Raw genomic sequence first — 23,884 nt, 5'->3', positions numbered from 1 at the left:
CAGATCTCTCCAGTCATAAACCAGTCTGTGTCCTTAAATTTAATAGAATCTTTCCTTTGTTCATACATTACAAAATGGCTTCTCAAGTCTGAATTTCAAATGTAAGGGCAAACTGTTTGGCAGTAAGATTTGATCAGGCCCTCTGTGTTCACTGTTACCTTGTTACTTGTTATTATCGACCGGACCAGTAGCAGAACAAAAGGCTTGTATTTTGGTGAAGGGTGTGAGTGGAGATCATTTTCTCTCCTGTTAGCCATACAGAGACCGTGTAGGTTAAAGTGCTATTATTTTCCCCTCAGAGTTGATTTATGCTCTGCTTGTTCAGGCAGAGTAATGTGGAGGACCTGCTATGACAAATAAATAAAGAACTGGAGTCAGGGGAGTGCTAACGTTTATTACACCATTTTGTTCTTCACAACAAGAGAGGGGAGAGTCTCTCCAAGAAACAGCAGGGGGGACTCTACAGGAGAGGGAATCCTGACTGCATGTCTGCCCTGCTGTAAAATCCAGCTATGACAGTTTGACCATCTTGAAAATTCAGCTGGTCAAGCTGGTAATAATCTGGTTAGGCTGGGTATGAGCTGGTCAACCAGCATGGCCAAGCTGGTCATGGAGCTGGTCTAGCTGGGTCAGTCAGCTACCAGCTGTTCCAAGCCACTGTTCCTGCCACTGTCACCTCATCGCTAACCCGTTTCTTTCTTTTCCCCGTCTCTCTGAAGCAAAAGTAGAGAGGACTGGGAGCGGTCGATCTTTGTCCGGCACAAAGAAGTGGGCTTCCGGCTGAAAGACGACATCCTATTCCACATGTACATCAGCACGTCGCCCTGTGGAGACGCCCGTCTCAACTCCCCCTACGAAATCACAGCCGATCGTAAGACACCTTCCTTCTCAAATTCAGACCCCTTCTCTAATTGCCGGGCTGCTTTGAATAGATCCTTCCCACTTGCTGGGATTAATGAAGTGGCTTCAGAATGTGTCAGAGTTCTCCAGGTCTTTTATGTTTACGTAGGCCTACGTCCTTCATTGATGGAAGTTTCACTTTTTTACTTGTTTAGCTCTTCAGTTTAGTTGTTTGTGGATTTGTTCTCCTTTCTTTCTTAAAAAAATGTTTTTGTTTTTTTCCTGATGACATTTTAATATTTGCAGTGCATGGATTTGAAATTATACACCACATTGGGGGATTTACGAGAGAGAGAGAGAGAGAGAGAGAGAGAGAGAGAGAGAGAGAGAGAGAGAGAGAGAGAGAGAGAGAGAGAGAGAGAGAGAGAGAGAGAGAGAGAGAGAGAGAGAGAGAGAGAGAGAGAGAGAGAGAGAGAGAGAGAGAGAGAGCAAAACAAACTGGTTAGGTTAGCATGACATTGCTATGGGGAGGAAGAGAGACAAGCCTGTGGTTACCATGGGGTACTATATTATTATATTAATATTAGGCTTTATGAAGAAAAAAAATCAGTCAGAAGTTAACAATGGTGGCATGATAGAGACAGACTCCCTTTAAAGCTTTGAACTTGGTGGGTCATTAAACCTTTCCAATGTTCATCAGGCAGCTTTTACAGATTAGGAAATTGCATATTCATCAGGGTTATGTAATACCTTGCTTTTTCATTTCTTCAAGACTTCAGAGAAGAACTTAAAGCTTAGCTTCGCCTTCATTGCATCAAGACAACCACAGCAATCCTAAATCCTTCTTTATGGACTTTCTAAATACAGTTTCTCAAGTTTTACATTTTCATAGTTCAGTAAAGGAGTTAATTCAATGTGATGCTCTAGCCATACATATTCTTGTGATCAAACCAATTAATAAATGCAGCCTTCAACTTAACAGCATACCATAAGAAGGTTTTTTGCCTCATGCATTACTCAAATGTAATCCATGCAGGTAGCTATAACTATCAGGAAGGAGGCAAATACATTTTCACTGCACTGTAGCTCTTGTATCCCTACAATGCATGGCACATACAGTTGAATCTAATCTTTGAACCAAGTTGTCAAGTCTAAGTTACTTTCAAACAAAGTTGATCAAAACATAGATAATGAACTATGCAATAGCTATTATAAATAATCATGTAATGTATTAAATAGTTATTTAGTTTTTATACAAAGTGAGTTACAGTTGATTAGCCAAAGCAGGGGACAATACCCTGGAGCAATGCGGGCTTAAGGGCCTTGCTTAAGGACCCAACAGCTGTGCAGATCTTATCATGGCTACCCAGGGGCTTGAACCACCAACCTTCCCAGTCATGCACTTTAGCCAATTTCAGTGTTCGGTACACAAACACTGACATTAAAAGGCAGGAAGAAGGATCAGTACTGAGGATGTACAGTATTTCTACAGTGTAATGGACTGATATTTGACATCATATTTAAGGTACACAAATGTGCTGTGTGTCCTTCATTAGGTAACTAATTTATTTGAGGCTAGCTGACCTTTCACAAGTTACCAAAACTGATCTTTTCGTTGGATGTAAGAACCCAATCCCCCCTCCCCTACCACCCCATTTCCCCAAGTAAATATTTCCATCTCACTGCACTGAAGCCACACGTGAAAAATCCAACCAGCTGTTCACTATGCACTATGGCATTTTAGAGGTACAGTCAAATAACAGTATTTGATCAATCATACCGCAGTAAATTGCTGTTAATGAGAATTGACAAGCATTTGACAATGTAAGCCGGTTGTGCTAAGTAGTTCTATTAAGTGCAGTCTCAAGTAGGGTTACACAAATAACTTTCAATGCTCCTTATTATCTTTATATTGGCTCAGCACAGAAACGTGTCACACACTGAGCTAAGAATAAAGCACAGCAGATGTTTTTTTAAAAGGAAGCAGTGCTTTAGCAGTAGCGCATCCACTGATGAAGTTTAAGTGATCCCTGTCTCCCATTCTCAGTACACAGCAGTCGGCACTTTGTGAAGAAGTTCCACAGCCACTTGAGGACGAAGATCGAATCGGGGGAGGGGACGCTGCCCGTGCGGTACCACGGGGCCACCCAGACGTGGGACGGGGTGCTTCAGGGGGAACAGCTCATCACCATGTCCTGCACAGACAAAATCACGAGGTGAGCCCCATCCACGCTAACTATTTTAGCCACTTGTTTTCTGAATGTTTTCTGAAGGTTCATTTTGGTTCTTAGAACATTTGTATGTAACGTTTCTTAATGTTCTCACAAAGTTGGAGTAACGTTATACTGTGTGAAACTTTGGTTACCTGAACATATTTTTTGCAATTTTTTGGATGTTCTGTACAACATTCTAAAAACATTGTGAAGCAAAACGTTCTGAAATCATATTTACAGAATGTTGCATGAACATTCCATAAACATGATGAAATACATGTAAAACATTCACATGTTTCTAGAACTTTCCAGGAACAGTATTTTTATAACATGACAGCGCAACCTATAGATAACATTCTCAGAATGTTCCCTGTTAGCTGGGGAAACCGATGAAAATGCTTACATGATGCTTGACCACAGAGCACTGACATTGGGATCATTTCACGAAGAAAACTGGGCTGCCTGAAAACTTTGGTTTACATCTGAATCCAAGCCAGTAACTCCTCAAGGCAATTTTAGAAAAAAATTGGGTGCAAAATATTATCTCGCTCAACAATATTAGGAGAAATCCTGTGGACCTCCCCCATACTGTATGCATATTACAAACTGTAACCTGCTACTGAACCCAGTACCTTCAAATTAAAAAGTCCAAGCCTCAGAGAGGGGAGATCAGATGTAGACTGATTTTTCTTTGTGTAAAGGAAAGGTTTTCCCTTCGAGGGAGACCTGACTCCGCCGTGACATTTAGGTGGAGGGAAGAAAGTAAAACATATTGATTTGAGGTTTAACTTTATTAAGAGCTTAGGTTTTATTAAAGATTTGGATCTCAGTTTAAACACTGCATTATTATCTGGCACTTTAACAGTAGGAGGAAAGGTTGCCTGATATTTGTTTTGTGGCAGCGGTATTGTCTGTCCAGCGGTAGCACTGTGGGTCTATACTCAACAGTGGGCGGCTCTCTGACCATCCAGTGGCCGTTCCGTTATCGACACTAATACCGATAATTTCGAGAGGTACGATGGCAAATACAACGATAATTAAATGGCGTAGAATACTTCACCACATTAATCTGTGGTTTAAAACTTTCTGTACCCTTCCTTGACAGCACAGCAAATAAGCTTTGCCTGCACATGAAATACTGTCTTTTCGCAATCTGTGTCGGATAATATGAAATATTGCATGAGCACATGGGAACAATTGTAACATGAGCAGAGGCAAATATGTTTTTTTGATTTTTCTTGTTGTTTTTTTTTTTGTTTCTTTTGCAAATGAGTTTTCAGCTGCATCATTTTTAAGGACACTCGACATGTGGCAGCGAGTTTAAATTGTCAAACCTTACGCCAACGAGTTTCCTCACTCTTCAATAGCCGGGCGATGACACCGTCTGCGATAACATTAAACGTTTTCATTCTTTTCTCGCTAGACTTCTTTTTTTTCCCCCCCTCAGACGGCTATTAACCCATTCCAGGAACAAAACAACAACAACAACGACAAAAGGCAATCAGAAGTTTTAATCCCCGTTTCGCCCGCTTTTCACCGTGGCTTCAGCCGGGGGAGTTTCGCAAAGCCCGGCATTGTGTGGCGGGATAAACGCGGCCCGGCAAACCTCTTCCCCCCTCCACCGCTGTTAATTTGACCAATTTGATTCAGTTGGCCGGGGCTGGAAGCGGTGCGATTAAATCTGGCCAGGTCACCGCTGGGGTGAAAGCAATTACTTTACAAAAAAATAGAATAAGAAGGAAAGGGACATCCTGCTCCTCCGTCTCCCCTCCCCCCCGCCTCCACTTTATATCCCTGTAAATTATAGCGTACTTCCATTGAAGTGAGGGGGTCAGGGGGGCAGCTAATCAAGGTCACAGTGAAGAGCGCCCGCCAAAGGGAGGCTTACCGCCTTATCCCCCCCGACCGGCCCCGATACAGAGGGCCCCATACATCTCCCTCTCCCAGCCAAGGGCCGGGGCGGACCAGCCTTTGTGTCCTTCCTCCCCGTGCCTCCATCATCTCTCCCCTCGTAAAAAAGACGGCCCTTCTGCTTTCGCCGAGAGAGAAAGAGCTATTTTATGATAATGAGATAATAATAAAAAAAAGAGTCTTTTTATCATTTCTTTTTTTTTCAAAAGCAAAAAAGGAAGGGAACCTGATTGACCAGAGTAGATGTTTAATTAAGCCAATGACTGTTTTAATTGAAGGCTCAAATGGCTTTTGTATGAATATTATCCTTTATATTCCATTTGAGTTTTATGTAGATGAACACATTACTTTAATGGCCTCGCGTTTACGGAGCGAGGGAGAGGGGAGAGTAGGAGGGAGAGATGGAGACTCCCCCCTTAAATTCTTACAGCAGCCAGATGGCTGTCTTTTCTTGCATGAGATTAAAAGATGTTTCTAATTCACAGCACTGCTTCCTGGGCAAATTAATATTGCAGGCTAAATTGTCTCTGTTTTGGGAGAGAGAGGGAAAAAAATCTACGAGCGCCTTTTTTCCAACAACGGGTGTGACAGATCCCCTCAACAGATTGCTCTCCAGGTATATAGGACCACATTTGAGGCATTTGGTAATTCTTGGAAAGTGTTTCGTGTTAATTGACTGCTTAAGGAAGCAAAAAAAAAGAATAATGACTCGTTATTAATCATAAACTTAGATGTGAGGCAAAGGCAATAATTGCAGTAATGATAAAGATGCATTAATTAACAAAATGTACAATGATTAAAAAATTAGCAACATGTTTGTCACTTATTGTGCTTTTCATAAATTCATTACCCTGTGCCAGAGCATGCATGCAGTGCAGGTTTAGTGTAAGTACAGCTTATTATTTTTCATTTTTGGGGAAGGGGGGTGTATCATCATTTTTAGATTTAATATTTTATATTGACAACATTTTAATACCAAACATGACTGAAAGTGACCAAACATTAACATAACCTAACCAACATAACCAAACAGTAAATATAGCATTATACAAACATAGTATTATGGTAGTCATTTCAGTCATTTCAACCTAAATTCAGCATCCAATTTTAGCAGAATTATTTTGTCATATTTCTAATTGGTGTTTTCACATTGCTCTGACCAGCATTCTTATTGACCAGCTAATTATGAAGCGAGCATTTCAAAAGGCCTAAAGCCTCACAACAAACCAGTATCGAAGACACTACCTCTAAACTAAACTATAGCAAAGGCTAAACTGTTATGTAGCAATGTATTCAACAATATTTCTTCTTTATGAAAAAATACATAAATTAGAACATTCTGGAGTATCATGGAAAAAAATGAACTTTGGGATGACCGAAGCCAAACACAGCTTTTGTTCTGCTAGCGTCCGGCTAATCGGCACCCCGGCAGCACCCCTGTCAGCGGCAGGACCGTCCATGAACTATTTAGCATTCGTTTAATGACCCATCCACATCTCCACTGCTTCGCCTAAACTGTCCACTTGTGGCCCGTTGTAGTGCTGATTCGCAAAATGTTGGCAGAGAAAATGCGAAGGTCAGATAGGTACATGTTGGCTGGGCTGATACCGGCTAAATTCTAAAAGCACCAATACCACCTTGCCTCGCATACTGTCACCATACAGATTTTTATTAGGAACTGTGGGCAAAATGTAACCTTTTACAAATTTCTGTCAGAGAGGAGCCAAAAAGCTGACTGCATGTTTTGCTGCTTCTCGACTGCATGTTTTACTCTACTCTACACAAGAAAGGACTGGTCCAGTATATGCTGGCTTATCATGTGCTAAACAAATATATTATTTTACAAAAGATAAAATGGGAGAACATACTCAAACACTCAAAATCCTGAAAGGATCATAAAGATAAAAGCAGGATTTAATTAATATAAATATAGATGATAGAATAAAACAAAAAAGATGTTAAAAGGTGCCTTTTCAATTGACTATCAAACTATCTGCTGCTGGTGCCTCTCTGGTCTGCAGAGACTGGCTGTTCCACAGTCTAGGAGCATAGAAGGAAAATTGAGCTTTACCTGCTCTTCTGTAGTGATACAGAGAAGTCCAGCATCTGCAGATTGGACAGCATGTTTGTACTGATATTGCTCCAAAAGTTCAGCAATGTGTTCAGGTGCCAATCCATCCAGGGCCCTAAAAGCAAGGAAAACCATTTTAAAGTGAATTCTGCAACAAACATACAGTGCAAAGATGTACGGGGGTAAAATGAGCACTCTCCCATGTCTTTGTCAGTAGTCTGTGAGCAGTATTTTGAACCAAGTTGAATCTTTTCTATGCTGAGCTTTGCATAGGCCAGAAAGGGTGCATCACTGTAATCTGCTCTATCTAATCGAGACAAATGCGTGAAATCATTTTTCAGCATCAAACTGTGAAAGAAAGCTAAAATTGTAGGTGAAAAAAAAAACTAATTTAGTATTTTTTTTGTATGGGATTGAAAATGTATGATTACCTGCCTGCTGTAAAATCCAGCCATTTTACAGCAGGGATGGTCATTAGCTGGTCTAGCTGGGTATGTGCTGGTCAACCAGCTAGTGCTTGTAGCTTGTCTGTGCTGGTAGCTGGTCGACCAGCAACCTGCTGTTTCAAAAAATAGCTTCAGCTGGTTAAACCATGTCAAGATGGGAGCTGGTGTGAACTGGTCAACCAGATAAACTATATTGAGCTGGGAGGTGGTCTGAATTGGTCAACCAGCTACCAGCTGTCTCAAAACCTAGCTTGAGCTGTTTTTGTTTCCAGTCGGGCTGCAAGGTGTGCTATTTATAAAGAGGTAACACATAGTTGTGTTATCTGCATAGCTATATAAAAGAACACTGTGTTTTCTAATTATACTGGCAAGGAGGAACATGAGAGAAATTAACAAACCTTATCCCTGTTGCCCTCCTTCGTAATGTCAACAAAATATAGCCTATTATCATGATAAAATAAATATCACATAGACCAGTGGTACTTTATCCAAATTAAGGCCACTCCTGACACATTCTAAAATTGTTTTCATGGGGTCGCCACGGTGAGCACAACAGAAATCCCTTTCCATCCTTCAAGGGGCAGTTCACAGTCTGCTCCCAGGGGGGGAAGCTGCATATGTGAAAGGTTGCCATTTTGGGTATGTCAGTGCTGCAGCTGTGGATGTTGTATTGGAGCTGTATGTATCCCATAGTTCCTTGTCGTGGAAGAGAGCTCTCTGTTACACCCCTGGAGCATACATCTGAAAGTAATGCTGTTACTGCACTTGTAGTAGCTGTTGGGAGGGGGGCAGGTGTGAGGTAAGGACGCTGTGTGAAAACATGGGGGGGGGGGGCTTTTAAAGGTGCTTACTTTCAACAGTCTCCACAGGTTTGAATGTATGGGCCTGCATTGTCCACTGAAACTCTTTCCTGAGACCTGCAGCAGTAGTCCAGTCACATCTTCTCTAAGCTGCCACTCTGTGGTAGAATCCCGGAGTCTCATTAGATAGTATTTGTCAATCCATAATGCATTTCCAAAGTCATTTTAAGAACCTAAAATACACTGCCATACTTGACAATATTAGTGATTAAATGATCATAGATCCCCGATGAACCCTTATAGAAAAAAAAATAGACAGTGCAAGTGATTGCACTTTGCTTTATTCTCATATTAATAAACACAGCAAGCCAAAAAAAAAGTGACTGGAACGCATTAACCTCGGACACCGCTGATGAATATCGGGATGCTAATGTGTCCTTCTAGCGTAACGAGCAGGGGGGTTTTCTGCCCCCGTGTCACATGTGTAATGTGGAAGCAGAGCGGTTGTGTGCTTCTCCTTTTATGGGAAGGCGGCGATTAGTTTGGGCAGCGCTGAGCCCGGGCCTTGTGTTGGCAGGTGGAATGTCCTGGGAGTCCAGGGGTCGCTCCTCTCTCACTTCATGGAGCCCGTCTACCTGCACAGCCTGACGGTGGGCAGCCTCCACCACACCGGACACTTCTCCAGGATGGTGACGCGCCGCTTGGAGCGAGTCGGACCTCTGCCCAGCTCCTACCGCCGCAACCAACCTCTCCTCAGCGGTATGCAATCCTCGGGTCCAGTTTGTGATTTACGTTTTAATGTTTTAACGTTTTAATGACATTTTTTCTTCACGAATAAGTGTTCAATGGGTTAATGTACCTTAATTCTGAGATGAGCCGTTTTTACTTGTTTGTAATAATAAACATTTAAAGGTCTTTTCATGTTTATTCAGAGTTAGGATTAAGGAAATATGTTGATTCAATCCAGGCCAGTGTCTTCCCTGTAAACAGAGCTTCGGTAAAGCTACTGTTAGGATTGTAACATTTCTGGTTATCCTGGCTGCTATGAAATGCAGACCATGCCAGTACTGATGCAGGTTTGGAAAAGGTTCTTTGGTTTACAAATGATAACATTTAAATATCTGCGTCACCAAGCAACCATTTCATTTTCTTAACAAAGAGACCCACAATAGCTGTCGGTATAACCCCAGTCTAAAACATTTTTCTGTGATCTTCAAAAAACTTTTTTTCTCAGTTATGTATTTGGTGATATGATGTCCTTATTTTCTATTAATCTTATGAGTCATAGTACTCATAAACCATCATCATGTCAGGGACATGTCAGTGGGTTATTTGTAAAGTTAATCAAACCATTGAACTAAAAGTTGGTTCGTACTAGAATGTGAATCCCTTGCATAAAGGATGATATAGATTCACTGTGTTAAAGAGGCACTAGTGCCTCTGCTGCTAAAGTAATTGGACCAGCAGTTGAGGAGGTGGCAGGTTTATATTTTGAATGCGACATTTTTGTGAGCTGTGTAATTACCCTGAACATGGCCATATGATAAGCAAATAAAAATAACAATTACACTTTTCCGTTCATTAAATTCCTGAATTCAGGAATCACATAACCATACTTTTGCAAATGAAAGAAAATATACCATTTTAATATGCTATTCAAAACTGAGGACAAAGAACATTTCAGATATTTCAAATCTGGGCCTCGGTCATAGAACTATTCAGTTAAATCGGGTAATTAGGTGTCATGAGAATCATTATTTTGAATGCATTAACTTCATGAAGATGAATACATGTATATGAAAGTGCTCCAATAATGGCCCTTGTTAACGAGTTATCAATCCGTGATTGATTATTCTTGAAAGTGCTCGTTGTTTTTATTTTTATAGCCTATCCCGTGATTTCGTTTAAATTCTTAGGCAATATACTACACCACACCTCCTCATCTTGAAAATCAATAGAACACGAACAGAGTAACCACTCTGCATTCTTCATTTAGACAGACCCGTCCAGCATTTCCCCCCGTAGCGGCATGTCGAAAACAGGAATGTTTTGTTGCGAACCCGACACAAATATATGTCATAAGCTAGAGGTCATATGATTTTTTTTTTTTTCGTCTTCTTTGACAAATGGAGTAATGTGACCTTTAAATGTGGCCGACGGGACCTAAAAATAAACCGGCTTCAGACATCTGACCAAAAATGCGCTTGACTTTGACTGACGCTCGTGAGACACGCTCCGGCAGAGAGATTGTTGGCTTTGTTCTGGGGAGCACTGTGGCACTTTCGCCCAACAAAGGGGGGTATTGGAGAAGGCCTCTTCCAAATCAGTTTAATCACAGAGCTCATCAGAGCCATTCAGTACTGTGGCCCGTGAGGCGGAAGCAGGGGGTGCGTGTGCAGTGTGGGAGGGGGTCTCTCTATTCTTCATTAGGGGAATACGAGTGCCCCTTTGCATTGTGACTTCACTGATTCACATGGGGCTGGGCCTGATCATTTTTAAGGTTATGATTACAAAAGGCCTTTGGTTACTTGTAAGCAAATGACCTTGATTATCACTGGCAAATAAAGCAAAAGCACAGGCACTCATACTGATGAGCATTGCTTCACTGGCGGATTAACTTACATTATCACTACCGCCGTTTGCTACTGCACAGCACATCCAATGCCAAATTTTGCAACCAAAAGTGGCTATAGTGAGAACATTTAAATAAGCAACTAATGTTACAGTAACAAATGACATTAAAAAAAATAGAATAGACTGCAAAAATGAATATTTTAAGAGTTATAGTAAAAATGTGCTTGGGAACGACATTATTTAGGCTCAGAGAAATTCTCTTGCAATTACTTTTGGAAATACTCATTATCATCATCATCATCATTTTCATATATATACTGACATGCTCTGCAGGAGATTTCTAAAATGAAAGAATAAATGCGATAGTAAAGAGAAATTTAATTACAAATTGCGAACAGTAAGTACTGTAGTAAGAAGCTGCAAAACACTAGATGAAACATGAAAAATAGTCCTTTGTTATGAGAGGTATATTCATCCACGTAAACAAAGGTTATTAAATTAATGCGAACAGAGGTGATATAACAGAGTAGAGAAGAATATTGAACAAAGGTGTGTCATTAGGACACAGCAGGCAATAGTAAAAGCTTAATTTCACCACTGAATAACATGATTACAGGGAATGTCAGGGAGGAGTATATGAATGAGGGAGGCTGCAGTTGGAAGGTAACATTATGTTTATTCCAAACGGCAAAAAAAATCCTCAAGTTACTTTCGAAAGCTTAACCATTTAGAAATTTAGAAACTGTATCAATAAAATATCTAAGACTGAAATAATACCCCTATAGACTGTCTTTTTGCTTTGCTTAATGTTTGGTTTTGTGGCAGAGTTATTGTGTCAGGTACCCGGCTACTCTCTTTGTTGGGAAAATGATCTCTTGATTGGGAGGCCTAGTCAGATTTGGTGTCTTTGGGCTGTGTTTACCACCGAGATTGTGGGGCTCAAATGTTCACATAAGACACTCATTTCCTCTAATGATGCCCTCATTACCTGCAAGCTTAGTAGGTCTCTTTTTTATTGCCTTTGGCTGACTGCTCCCTGAGGAAGCGCAGCATCCAAGCTCGGTTTTAGTGAAGTTTTCACCCATTCACTGGACCGTGCGCTCCAGGTGGTACACGATAATATGATCGTAAAGTGTTTAAAAAAGCACATTTGACAGCGGTTCCAGTATAATTTTAAAAATCGTCTTTCTTGGAAAAAATAAAAATGGTAGGATATCCCTCTGTTTTGACGCTACAACTTCCTGGTTAAGAGTGTTTATAGTTTCAGACGTTCAAATCTTTTGCCAAACTGCCATTACAATAAATGAGGGAATTGAGCTCACTAGCACTTAAAGGGTGGCACAATGGCACAATGGCACTCACATCAAGAAGGTCCTTGGTTCAAGCCATACCCGGGCCTTTCTACCTGTCTGTGTAGAGTTGGCATGTTCTCCCCGTGTCTGCGTGGGTTTCCTCCGGGTATTCGGTTTTCCTCCCACAGTCCAAAGACATGCAGGTTTGGTTAATTAGAGAGTCTAAATTGCCCCTTGCTGTGCTCCAGCCATTACCCAAGGCACTGGTCTCAACTGGAGCTGGTCCCTGGGTGCCACACTATGGCTGCCCACAGTAATTAGGTGGGTTAAATGCAAATGATGCATTTTCTTGCCTTAGGGGGCAATGGCAATAACAAATATGTAAATAAAAAGTAAGGAACGGAGCCATTCTGTCCACAGTCTCTAGTGTCCATGAGGCCAGTGTTTCTGAACTCCAGTCCTCGGAACATACCAGAAGGTTTCTGTTGTAACTAGGAACACACTCCTGATTTAACTAATCAAGGACATTTTTGGTGGTTTGATTGGCTCCTCTCAGTCAATCAGGTGTGCAAATTCCTGGTTACTACAAAAACCTTCTGGCAACCTTGAGGACCGGAGTTGAGAAACAGTGGCCTAATGGACACTAGAAACAGTGGACACAATGACTCCGTTCCTTACTTTTTATTTACATATTTGTGATTGCCATTGCCTTCTAAGGGGATTAAATGCATCCTCTGCATTTGACCCACTCTCAACCCCTTCACTTTATCCATCTAAGGCCTCAGCAGCAGCGACGTCAGGCAGCCAGGGAAGTCCCCCTGCTTCAGCGTCAACTGGACGGCGGGCGACAGCCGGCTGGAAGTCCTCAACACGGCGACCGGGAAGAGGAAGGACTCGGGCGCGTCCTCCCAGCTCTGCAAACACGCCTTCTTCACCCGCTGGGCCAAACTCCACCGCAAGGTGAGCGCCACTCCCAACCACGGCACACCACATCGGTGAGAAACCCCTCCCCAGTCGCCAGGGAATGGGGGGACGGTGGCTTTCTCTGATCAGAGTCAGACCCCCACCACACCTGCTCGACGCAACAAAGAAATCTTCTCCTGCGGGTGTACATCTGTCAGTCTGTTCCAAACAGCATTCTATTTTAGCCTCATTGACACTGATATATAAAAATAAAAGTGTTTCCCCAGGTTTGTAACCTGGTATCATCTGGAAACACCTATCCGTGGCACATATTGGCACTAACCGCGTTAGTGTGGCGGAGAAGACGGCATTTCAGACGCGAGGCAGTGAGTTTCGCCTCCGTTGCCAGCCGCTTTGAAACTCCTCATTATAACGGGTTATTCTATTAGCAAACATACAGCACAGCTTTATTTTGCACCATGATGAAAATGTTTGTAACGCATATCATTGAGGTTCCAAATGGTACCAGTTAAAATTTAATGACTACAAAAATCATAATTATTTTCAAAAGCACTTGAATGGCTTCCCAGTGCAACAAAAAAAAGCTCAATATCACATGCAAGAGCAGACACGGTAATCTCAAAAGAAACTTTCCCTACCCCCCCCGGTCCCGTCCCCCCCACCACCACCACCCAATTCCCCAATCCTCATTGCTGCCTCATTTTTTTTTTTGCAACAAAGAAAATGCACAAAAGCACAGAGAATGTTAAATTGCTTGTGAAATTTAAATGGGAAGATTACACAGCTGTTGAAGTTTCCCGTTTGTGCCGGCTCATTCGTTTTGTTTTGCTCTCTCTCCCTTCTCTCTGCCGCAGCTGAGCACGCAAGTGGAGAGCCGTGGGGAGACGGCGCTGATGTACTGTGAGGCCAAGCTGGCTGCGAGAACCTACCAAACTGTCAAGCAGCAGTTGTTCAGAGCGCTGCAGGAGGCGGGGCTAGGGACCTGGGTGAGAAAGCCACCTGAACAGGACCAGTTCCTGCTGTCGGTGTGAGACCGGAGGGCCGGCCGGGGTGGCTGGGGTTCGGCTGGGGCGTCCAGGGCTCACCTCTCCAGAGCGGCCTGCTCCCAACCCCCCCCCCCCTTAGCGAGGACCGCCTGGCCCCTCGACTCTCGACTGTGCATAGGGGGGAAAGTAGGCTCGACAGGCCACAAGCTCACCTTGCTGTCACCCTCTCTCCCCTACCAAAAACAAAACACCAACACCAACACTACCACCACCACCGAACCCCACTTTCGCTCGCTCCCACCTGGGTTGTCACAGCGGAGAGTGGTAACCTTCACCAAAGTGAAAGGCAGCAGCTATCTTGTCATCAGCCATTTCTGGCGGTTTATCTCGGCAGAATTCAGCACAGAAAAGCCGCCCAATTAAAGCCGCTGTCAATGTGACGCGGGGCAGATAGACATGCTGAGGAGAACCGGCTCACTAAACCACTGCTGGCGCCTTGCGCACACCCTCTCTCTCTCTCTCTCTGTCTCTGTCTGCCTGTCTCTCCCTCTCTCTCTCACTCTCTCGCTGGTCCGCATTCTCCGTCTCCCCCACTCTCTCAGAAATCAAAAAGGCAAGAAAAGGGTTTGACATCGCCGAGACAGTTTAACTGAACCCCTTTTTCCGCGGCGCAGAAATGAAAGGAAAAAGCAGTAATAGCCCCGCGGCACATAAATGGCGCCATCAGCCCCGCCGCGAGTCGGTGCAGATTATTTACCTTTTCACGCCGACACAGCCTGCTACTTTTACACCTCCCCCCCTGCTCTTTGCTCACATTCATATTCCTCCCGAGTAGTTTCCAAGCAACTTTTCCTTTTGTGCCCGCCAGGAATATGCCGCCTTAAGAAATAGCGGCCCGGCAAATTTGATTCCCGGCGATACAAAGAGCGCGGCTAGTCAACGGGCGAGCGGTTAGCGGTTGTAATGGCGAGCAAAGAGGCGTTCGGTCGTCAGGAAGCCGGTGGGAGGTGCGGTGGTTCTGTCCGTGTCACGCTCGTGCGACCCGGGTCACGGAGCCTCGCGGCCTTGGGATGGTGGATTAGTCACCGGTCAGAGAGAGATTCTGGCTCCGGTCTCCTGTCAGCTCACCACGTTCAACCTCAAAGAGCAAGACCAAGACCGAGACAGGCAGACCACGACACCGAGTAGAGTCTTAGTCACGCCGATGTGACCCAGGAGGGTGAAATACACGGCACAACTGCAAGTACATTCGGCCCGACAAGGATTCTGGACCTGGAGTGTTCTTACATGTTTCTGTGTGTGTGTGTGTGTTGGGGGGGTATGTGAACATATTTATGACCTTCCCGCTTCATGAGAAAGGACCAGCAGCTGACCCCCCACCCCCCCACCCCCCACCCCCACCTTCCACATTCTCAGTCGTAGTCCTAACAATTATGCTATTTTCTCTATTTTTCTATATACGTGAGCCTTTAGTTAATACAAAATCCTTTTTATATTAGAACTTGAGTACATTATTTACTTTCCTTTAGCATAAAGTATGTACATATGTACATATAGACGGTAGTGTGATGTGGGGGTTCCCCTCCAGCCACAGAGATATTGTCCTGCAGAAGAGTGTAGTGCTGACCACATATATTAAAAATCAGTGACATCTAGTGGTAAGAAGTGTTTCGTCCTTTCCTTTGTCACCCCTCCCCCCCCCCTTCCATTTTGACAATCTCTTCCCCCGTGAAGCACATATAGGACTTGCACTCACATCCACTATTTCGCTATACTGTTCTTCCTGACAGGGGCATGCATCATCCTGCGCTTTGCTGAACCACTGCAACGGAGGCTTCGCAAAGGTGTCACCTCACGTTATGAGTCATAGGTGTCCAGATTGACCAGCATGAGCCTGTACTATATAACAGAAGAAATGCACACAATAGATACAAGCACAATACACACAATACCAGACAAAATGCACAAAATACATGCGAGCACACACACATACCGACAGGGAAAAGGATCAAACACTGGCTTTAAACGTCTTTAAGAGTCATTACGAGACAAATACCTACAACGAATAATGAAGTTAGGCAAAAACAAATTTATCCAAATGAGAATGTGAATAATCTCCTCGTGTTCTTTTATAAAGGACATATCGTGTGAATAATGAGGCTAGAAGATTTTTCATAAATTGCTACACTGAAATACATTTTGTGTACATACAACTGTGAACGAAAACCAATGGAACACGGGTACAAGACTACTTTTTTAAGAATTTCTATGACATGATTTAGTTGAGTGTAAAGCACCATTGATGGTTTTTCCTGTTTTGTCATTCATACTGTTGTACAGAGGTTGTTTATTTTATTTCCATTGTTCTGTAGAGATGTCTGGTAACATGTGAGAAGGTAGCTAACCAAGCTGTGAAAGCTTTTTTCAACTGATGTGAAACATTATCATTATGATTATTTATTTTATTATTTTAGTAATATTTGTTAAATTTGTGTTCATTTGTAAGTATGTTCGTTTTTGTTTCACATGCATAACATGTTGGAGTGGAATCTTCAAAATTAACAACACAAAAATACTACAGAAATATTGAGAGATATTACAACTGAGGCATGACTGAATGGCACTATTGTATTAATTGGTGTAAATTTGTAAAAATAAATAAAATAAAAATGAAAAAAGACACGGATAGAAAATAGAGATGATTTAAAAGATTAAAGAATGAATAAATAAAATGTAAATTCAGATATATGAATATATGCTGCTAAGGTCTGTAAATTGCACTTCAGTAATACCTTATACATGAATGTTCTTGTTTCAGTGAATAAAAATGGAAAATTTAATCAAATATGTTTCTTGATTGCTTTGTGCAAACTGTTCACAATATAAATAGTAATATAAAATAAAGATGTCAACTATCATATGAGTTTATGAAACTGTAATTAAGATTATGTGCATAGGTAGAAACCAAATGGCTTATTTACATGAAATAGAAGAAGAGCTCAAACACCATCATACAGTTCTGGGTCATTATGAAAATATGAAAATCAAATGGGCATGCGTAGTCATAAACGTGGTGTTTAAATACTGGCAATACCATGATGTACTAAGAGCACGAGGCTATGTCCCGTTTTTTACAAGGTGTCTGGCTGCACTGATCGAAAGTGGGCAGGTTCGAATGGTTTGGTCAGGAGTCTGAAACCAGCAAAAGCATTCATCCAGTGCTTGGGCAAGGCGGTAACTGTGTCATTGGAATTAAACATTCTCTGGAAACGTTTTTTTTTTTTTTAACGCCAGAAAGGGTAGCAGAAGGCAAGATTTGTCATGCTAAGTCGGCATGCCGGACAAACTCCCACTGGGTTTGTCACCTCATGATGCTGAAAATTCCTATGGTGCCTGTGCTATCGCTAGCGACCGGAAAGCAGCGCAAGACCATGTAGAATTTCAACAACGGCAGAATCAAATGTGGTTAAAAGTGAAAGAAAGGTGAATATTATACATTATTTTGCGTGCATTATGAATTAAACTACTTTGGCTGGCTAACAAACATCCAAGACTAACATCTCTGAATTGTGTTCTCCTGGAAACGTAATGGTAGTTTTACACTGCATTCTTTGACTGTGCTGTTCCCAAACATGATCCATCGGATTTGTAACCAGAAAGTATTGAATATGACAAAGCACATATTGACAATTATAAATGTTTTAAAACTCACAAAATTGATATTATATCTCCTCAAACTAGCCTAGGTTTGTTTGATTGTTTTGCTTTCAGGCCAATCTCAACCTGTGTCCTTGATAAATTTATCTAAGCCTGGAAGGTAGAGGGCCATTTTATGGAGCGGCCACTAGCCTTTTTTCTCCCTTTAAAGACAATGGCTCCCTTAAACAGTTTTTTTACAGCTGTAAGAGATGTCAAGTTAATAGCTTTACTCGTAAAGTTATATCTAGGGAAACAGACCAATAACCAAGAACAAAGTATCTCACCTCTAATGAATACATGTAGCAGGGGGAAGCCTGACCTTTAAAGGTACGATGGGTAATTTCTTACTCCTTACGGCCAAGATAGGAACTGCAGCAACAAACACCCTCAAACCACAACACTGTTTATCACATCCCCTTCTCTGTGAAGCACTGATGTTGAAACTCCATGAGCTGTGGCAATTAGAACCAATTTTCAACCAATGTAAAAATCTTACCTATTGTACCTTTAAATCATTTGGTGTAAGTGAATGATCAAGTCCAATGTCTAGCATGTACTTATTTACGAAGCAATGTGTGGGCAATTGTTTTCATTTTAAGTTCCAGGAAGCCTGGTATTAGCTATAGCAGGGATACTTTCTAGTATGTTTTGAATTTGTGTGTGAAAATACCTAACTTGTCACCTCTAATTGGATGTCCACTCTAATCAGATTAATAGTGGTCCATTGTGATGTCTGGGATGCATCCTTGTCACCATGATGAGGCTATGTTGCCATCAGCCACACCACCTTGCTAGCAGGCTGCAGCTAAGTGGAGCTGGAGATGAGATTTGTTAGTACACAGATGGGAGACTCAGGAGAATTAGGGCATTGCTGGAAGTGTTTATTGGTAATGCGGGGGGATGCTTTCCCTCTAGGCCCGGTTTCTGGTGAGATGATGACTGAGATGTTAAAGTGAGGCACTGAGCCTCAACACTCACTATAGGAAATATGTTTTATTTTTATTTGTATGTAGTTTTTTCATTCCTGCCACCAAAATATGAGGGAAGGGTACCAAAAATGAGGGAAGGGTATAACAGAATAATTAAAAAAAACACTTTACCAACTGTGATAAAACAAGACAAAGCACATGGATAGATGTAGACAGGACAGAGATTTATGGGGAGAGAAAAGAGAGCGAGAAAAAAGGTCATATGTTTATGGGGGTTAACCTCTGTGTCATCTAGAATTTTAAATCGCACACTTTTAAACTGAATACCCAGTCAATTCCTTTACTCTTGACATAATCACACACTTCATGTTTTCCCAGGTTGTCATTGTAAATAAGAAGTTGATCTTTCTGTTTCTAAAGTTAATATGATGATTTTGAGAGACTTCATGGTACATAAGCTTTTCTTATTTTTTTTACGAATTTATATGTGCACTGGAATGGAAAATTTTATTTTACTGTGACGGATGCCTCAAACAGTACTATGGATGTCTGACATTTTAAAGACTTGATTTTGACACATCATTTTGATGTATAAAAGGTTTCATTCTGTTTGAGTTTGATATGACATTTGCTGGATTTTGCGTTACTTAAAAGGGCTAGTTCAGAACACAAGATACTGTCAGTACTGCATTCAACTACTCTGAATTTGAATTTCAGAGATATCTAATATTTGGCTTTGATTTTAGAGGATTGAATGTTTCAACATATGAAAATATATGGTAAGACATTTGTGTATATGTCATAGTAAAAAAAAATGTCAGTAAATTGATTCATTACCAGTTAACATATGGTAATACAAGTGCCATGCGATATGTTATATTCAAACAACAGAAATATTTTGGAGGGCTGTGTTTTATGTTTAATTTGATGAAGAATGCAGTGTTTGGCATTGTATTCACATATTTCTTTTTTAAACTGTCACTTAAGAACCTTAGCATTGCTAATTCCCAATCCATTACACTATACTGTCACTCCATACAGTGATTATTAACTGAACAGAATTGAAAATGGTCTTTTTCTCCCCACATCTTTAGTTTTTGCCTATACTTTGTTCACAAGTGGTAAATCACATATGATTATATTCACGTATGGACAAAAAAGTGTACTTCTTACAGCAATTATCAGCTAAATCAAGCAATAATTTTATTTAAATAATTTTATTTTTTGTCTTTTCAGTCATTAAGAACATTCACAACACATGATTAAAAATAGTTTATTTCCCAAGATATTCACTTCCTCTGCTTAGAAACACTTACTACTTCTAATCTCATTATCAATGTATGATTTATGTAGCAATTTGGAGGTATGGGTCAGTTCTGTATTTTCTCTGCATAGGTATATGAACACCGATACTGTGGTCACGCTACACAATTCAATCAATCAAACCTAGTTATTTAGCAAAGCCTGTGTGTGTATGTGTGTATGTGTGTGTGTGTGTGTGTGTGTATGCATGTGACAGTGTTGCCAACTGCGAGGTCTATAATTTTGCCCACGGTGCAAAAAAGGTTGGGGACCAGTGATCTAAAGCGTATAAGGGAAACGGGGGCAAAAAATCACAATTATCTTCCAAATGACGGGCAGTGACCTGGAGAAGGCCCCTCAGCGGTGCGGTGGAATGAACACCGGTCACGTGAACGCTTTCACAGATGCAGGCTGCAAAATATTAGACACCAGTCTCTACCCCCGAAGGAAATAAATTTGGAAATGGTTATCTTCCGAGTCCTGTGACAGGTGTCAAGCAGGGAAAGCACTGAATTAACCAAACTGTAAAAAAAACCCATCAGTTTCAGCCGTCGTTCGCCGCTCCATTCCCCCAAAGGCAGGTGTCTGCACTACAATAAATGTCATAATTGTATATTTTCACCTCTGCCTGGGCACGGGCACTGAACTGTAATCTAATAGACTACGGTGTAGAAAAGGCCGATGGTCTGACCGATACCTTTTCACATCACAAAAATACATCACAAAAATGTGAGTCAAAAGCAAACCCGACGATTCTTCTCGAATTTAACCTAGTTTGGTTTAATTACGGCTGTAAATCTGAATTGTCAGAAGTCCCGTCGTATTTTCTGAGGCTAAACATGCAACTGTGAAACAGGCAACTGTGACAGGGTGATTTAACCCTGAGTATGTTGTGCGCGCTGATGGTCAGGGGTCTCTCAAACACATGAATCTACACCCCTTCTGTAGCATGGAGGTTCAAACCCAGGCTATGACACTTTCCAATGAACCTATGGTGGTTTAAGCCCCAGTGTAGCCGCGATAAGATCCGGGCAGCTGTTGGGCCCCTGAGCAAGGCCCTTAACCCCACAATGCTCCAGGGGGGATTGTGCCCAGCTTAGTCTAATCAACTAATTTATCCAATATGTTGCTTTAGATAAGATTGTCAGCTAAATAAAAAATAATTATTTATTTTGATAGTCTCAACCTCTTCCTGCTTTACATAATACATAATACATAAATAAATGGACAGGCAGCTGAATTCCCTTTGAAAACAAATTCATAAAAACATACTAAACAGGTACTAAACAGACAGCAATAGCATGCCGTTTTATGAAAAATCTTAAGAACCTTCCATTACAACAGCATCGATTCGGTTAACGGACCGTCGAGTGAAACGCACCTCCTCAGGCCTCCCCAGACTGGCCGTCACGGTTAGCAGGGGTCGTCAAGGTCGTGTCACAGAGCATTAAGCCCCAGCTCATTACTGTCACAAGCGCCCGGACGGCCACGCTCCTGACAGAACGTTCCGTCCGATTCCGCACGCCGCCATTCGGCCGGCGACACCCGCGGAATCGATCCTCGGGCCCCTCTCTCGTCCGGATCGATGGCCATCCCCTCTCCCGCTCCAGGACTTCCAGTACGGACAGAGCTCCGTGTACAGAGGAGCCCAAATGATATAAAGCATGCACGGTCACCTCCGCGCATCAATCTCCACCTGCGTTCATTACGTCTGCTGCTGCTCCTTAGTCGCAGGGCCGGCGTTCTCCAATCTGGTGGGCTTTATTAAAGAATTAATCAATATTTATTTACTCGCGCACACATTTCCTCAACATAAATCCATGATTCGGCAATTTATTTGCCATTCCTTCCCGAGTAGGTATTCAAACGGCCACAAATTAAGGGTCAAGATGTCACCGGTCAAGCTAGTCACTTGCAATGGGCAATTTTGTCCATGATTGGGAAGGTTTTTTTTCGCCCCACCCTCTCAGGATAAGCACAGGGCACTTTACATTCTCATTTTATGCTGAATAATGAAGCTTCATACTTTAATTAATTTAAAATAATTAGAAATTAACTACACGCTCATCACACATTCTGAACAGTGGTACTGCCAGTGCTATCTAACCAAATCCAGTTTTGAAATCCAGAACGCATTAACACACAAAAAAAAAAGCCCAAAGTCTAATTGAAACACTGGAGATCACGGTCTATACAACATTTAAATGACAAAGTTTAGTGAATGCAAGGGCTGATAACATACAGTAACCAAGTCTCTTATGATTGCCATACAGTAATAAATGTCTGGCGGATCTATTTATAAATTGAATTAAGTGTCAAAACTGGATATTAATTTTGGACTATTAAAAGTGTGGTAAATGTAAAAACATGAAAAATATAATAGTGCCAATAATCTAATAAAATCATCTCATTAAGTAATTCCTATGGCATTTGCAAAGCATAAGCACTCATGTAATATACCTTCACAATATTGGCTCATGTTTACCCAAGTCTGACAAAGTAATTCTGTGCACTGCACATCATCCAGACTGATATTGTACAATGCTATTTCAATATCACATAAATATCAGTACTGCGAAAACATATCAATGTAAACTACTTTTTCTGTAATTTTCTACTGAAATTACAGTCTAATGCTTTTATTCAGTAAAGGCAATTATAACCTTTAGGGAAAAATGAAAAATGGTTTTTGGTTTACACACAGCTTTCTTTCCTTTCAATGAAATGGTCAATGTTTACAGCAAATAAGCCATTTTTATTTCTACACTGTATTCTCTCATCTCAGACCTACAGTGAATTTTTTTTTTCTTAGACTACCTGATCTTTTATTTGTCAACTGTTTATATTAAATCCAGAAAAAGAAAAAAAAATATGTAAAGGGGGGTACGCTATTCTAGAAAAGGCAGGCATTCTGAGCATAATGAATTTTGAGGACTTTAGCTTCCTTAAAGCTGAAATCTGCAACAACAAAAGGCTATTCTTAAGAGCAGAGGAAACCATGTAGCAGCTAAAATACATGGTATTTATTCACAGATGAAATCTCCACTGGCAAAAAAAACAAAACACCTGGAAACACACTTGGAAGTCAAGTGCTCTGGCATTACTGACATGAGACCAGGTTCTCTCTCGCATAATTTAGAAAACGAGGATAAAAACAGAATAAACTCTGACAGCCAAAAACAATGAATTAAAAAAAAATCCTTGACTTCTAAAAAGCATACACTTTCACGTTCAAATGTTTCCACCTAAACAGAGAAAATGCTAACATATACGAAACACCTGGTAAAGTAATGCCTCGGTAAGGTACTTCAGGAAACGACACACAACCCAAGCGAACGCAGTAACCGGCTACATTCCCCTCTACGAGTGAGGACTGCAGCACAAATAACTCATTCTGTGGCATTTCATCAATTTGGAACCTATTCCCATTGAGCTGGCACTGAGCGCACTGCTTACAGTCAAGATGTCTTACATGCGCTACAACACCAACAACAACAGAGCTGTTGAGGATGATTTACACGTGCATATGTTCAGGCAAATGCTGCTTCCCATTCCCTGATACATATAGGTCACACTTCAAGCAGAGCTGTGATTACTTGTTTGGCTCCAGTGCTGGCTCTAATGTGTCAGATTACACCGCTCCCGTCAACAGATTACATGTTTTCAGATTCCTTCAAAACCCTTTAAATCTAGCAACAAGAAAACAATAACAGGTTTATTATACTTTTGTAATTCACTTTAAAAGCGTTAGGTAACTCGTTTCGGCAGATAAGCTGTGAACGAAAATAAATATCTATGAAGCAGCTGGGTTTTGGAAGGCAGACGAAAGCGGGGCAGGGCCTGAAATGGCCGACGGTGCTTGGCGTGCAGTATGTGCAGATGCATGTCAATCATACT

At 41.5% G+C, this 23,884-nt stretch overlaps 1 protein-coding gene and 1 long non-coding RNA gene across 4 annotated transcripts in view; one reads left to right on the top strand and one right to left on the bottom strand.

Annotated features, from left to right (window-relative positions):
• The window catches only part of adarb2 (adenosine deaminase RNA specific B2 (inactive)), a 160,628-nt gene extending 146,526 nt beyond the window's left edge, over window positions 1–14,102 (top strand). Inside the window, exons 6-10 of one of the 2 annotated variants that reach the window (XM_061237544.1) lie at window positions 720–871; window positions 2,888–3,056; window positions 8,859–9,040; window positions 12,926–13,107; window positions 13,926–14,102. In XM_061237544.1, coding sequence (XP_061093528.1) covers window positions 720–871; window positions 2,888–3,056; window positions 8,859–9,040; window positions 12,926–13,107; window positions 13,926–14,102 — 862 coding nt within the window. Of the gene's footprint in view, window positions 1–719; window positions 872–2,887; window positions 3,057–8,858; window positions 9,041–12,925; window positions 13,114–13,925 lie in introns of both variants that reach the window. The other variant, XM_061237545.1, reaches the window with a different exon arrangement.
• Window positions 2,511–18,120, bottom strand: LOC133125859 (uncharacterized). 2 transcript variants are annotated; one of them, XR_009708470.1, is made up of 5 exons: window positions 18,041–18,120; window positions 15,814–15,956; window positions 8,333–8,439; window positions 7,036–7,150; window positions 2,511–3,035 (listed from the first exon to the last, which is right to left on the bottom strand). It is a non-coding gene; the product is annotated as an uncharacterized LOC133125859 (long non-coding RNA). The 2 variants fall into 2 exon arrangements; XR_009708469.1 differs by lacking the exon at window positions 8,333–8,439.
• Window positions 18,121–23,884: the final 5,764 nt, after the last annotated feature.

The sequence above is a fragment of the Conger conger genome, chromosome 4 (assembly GCF_963514075.1).
Source record: "Conger conger chromosome 4, fConCon1.1, whole genome shotgun sequence".
Lineage (NCBI taxonomy): Eukaryota > Metazoa > Chordata > Actinopteri > Anguilliformes > Congridae > Conger > Conger conger.
Note: the sequence above shows the minus strand (reverse complement) of the source record. Positions and strands in the feature narration are given on the sequence as shown.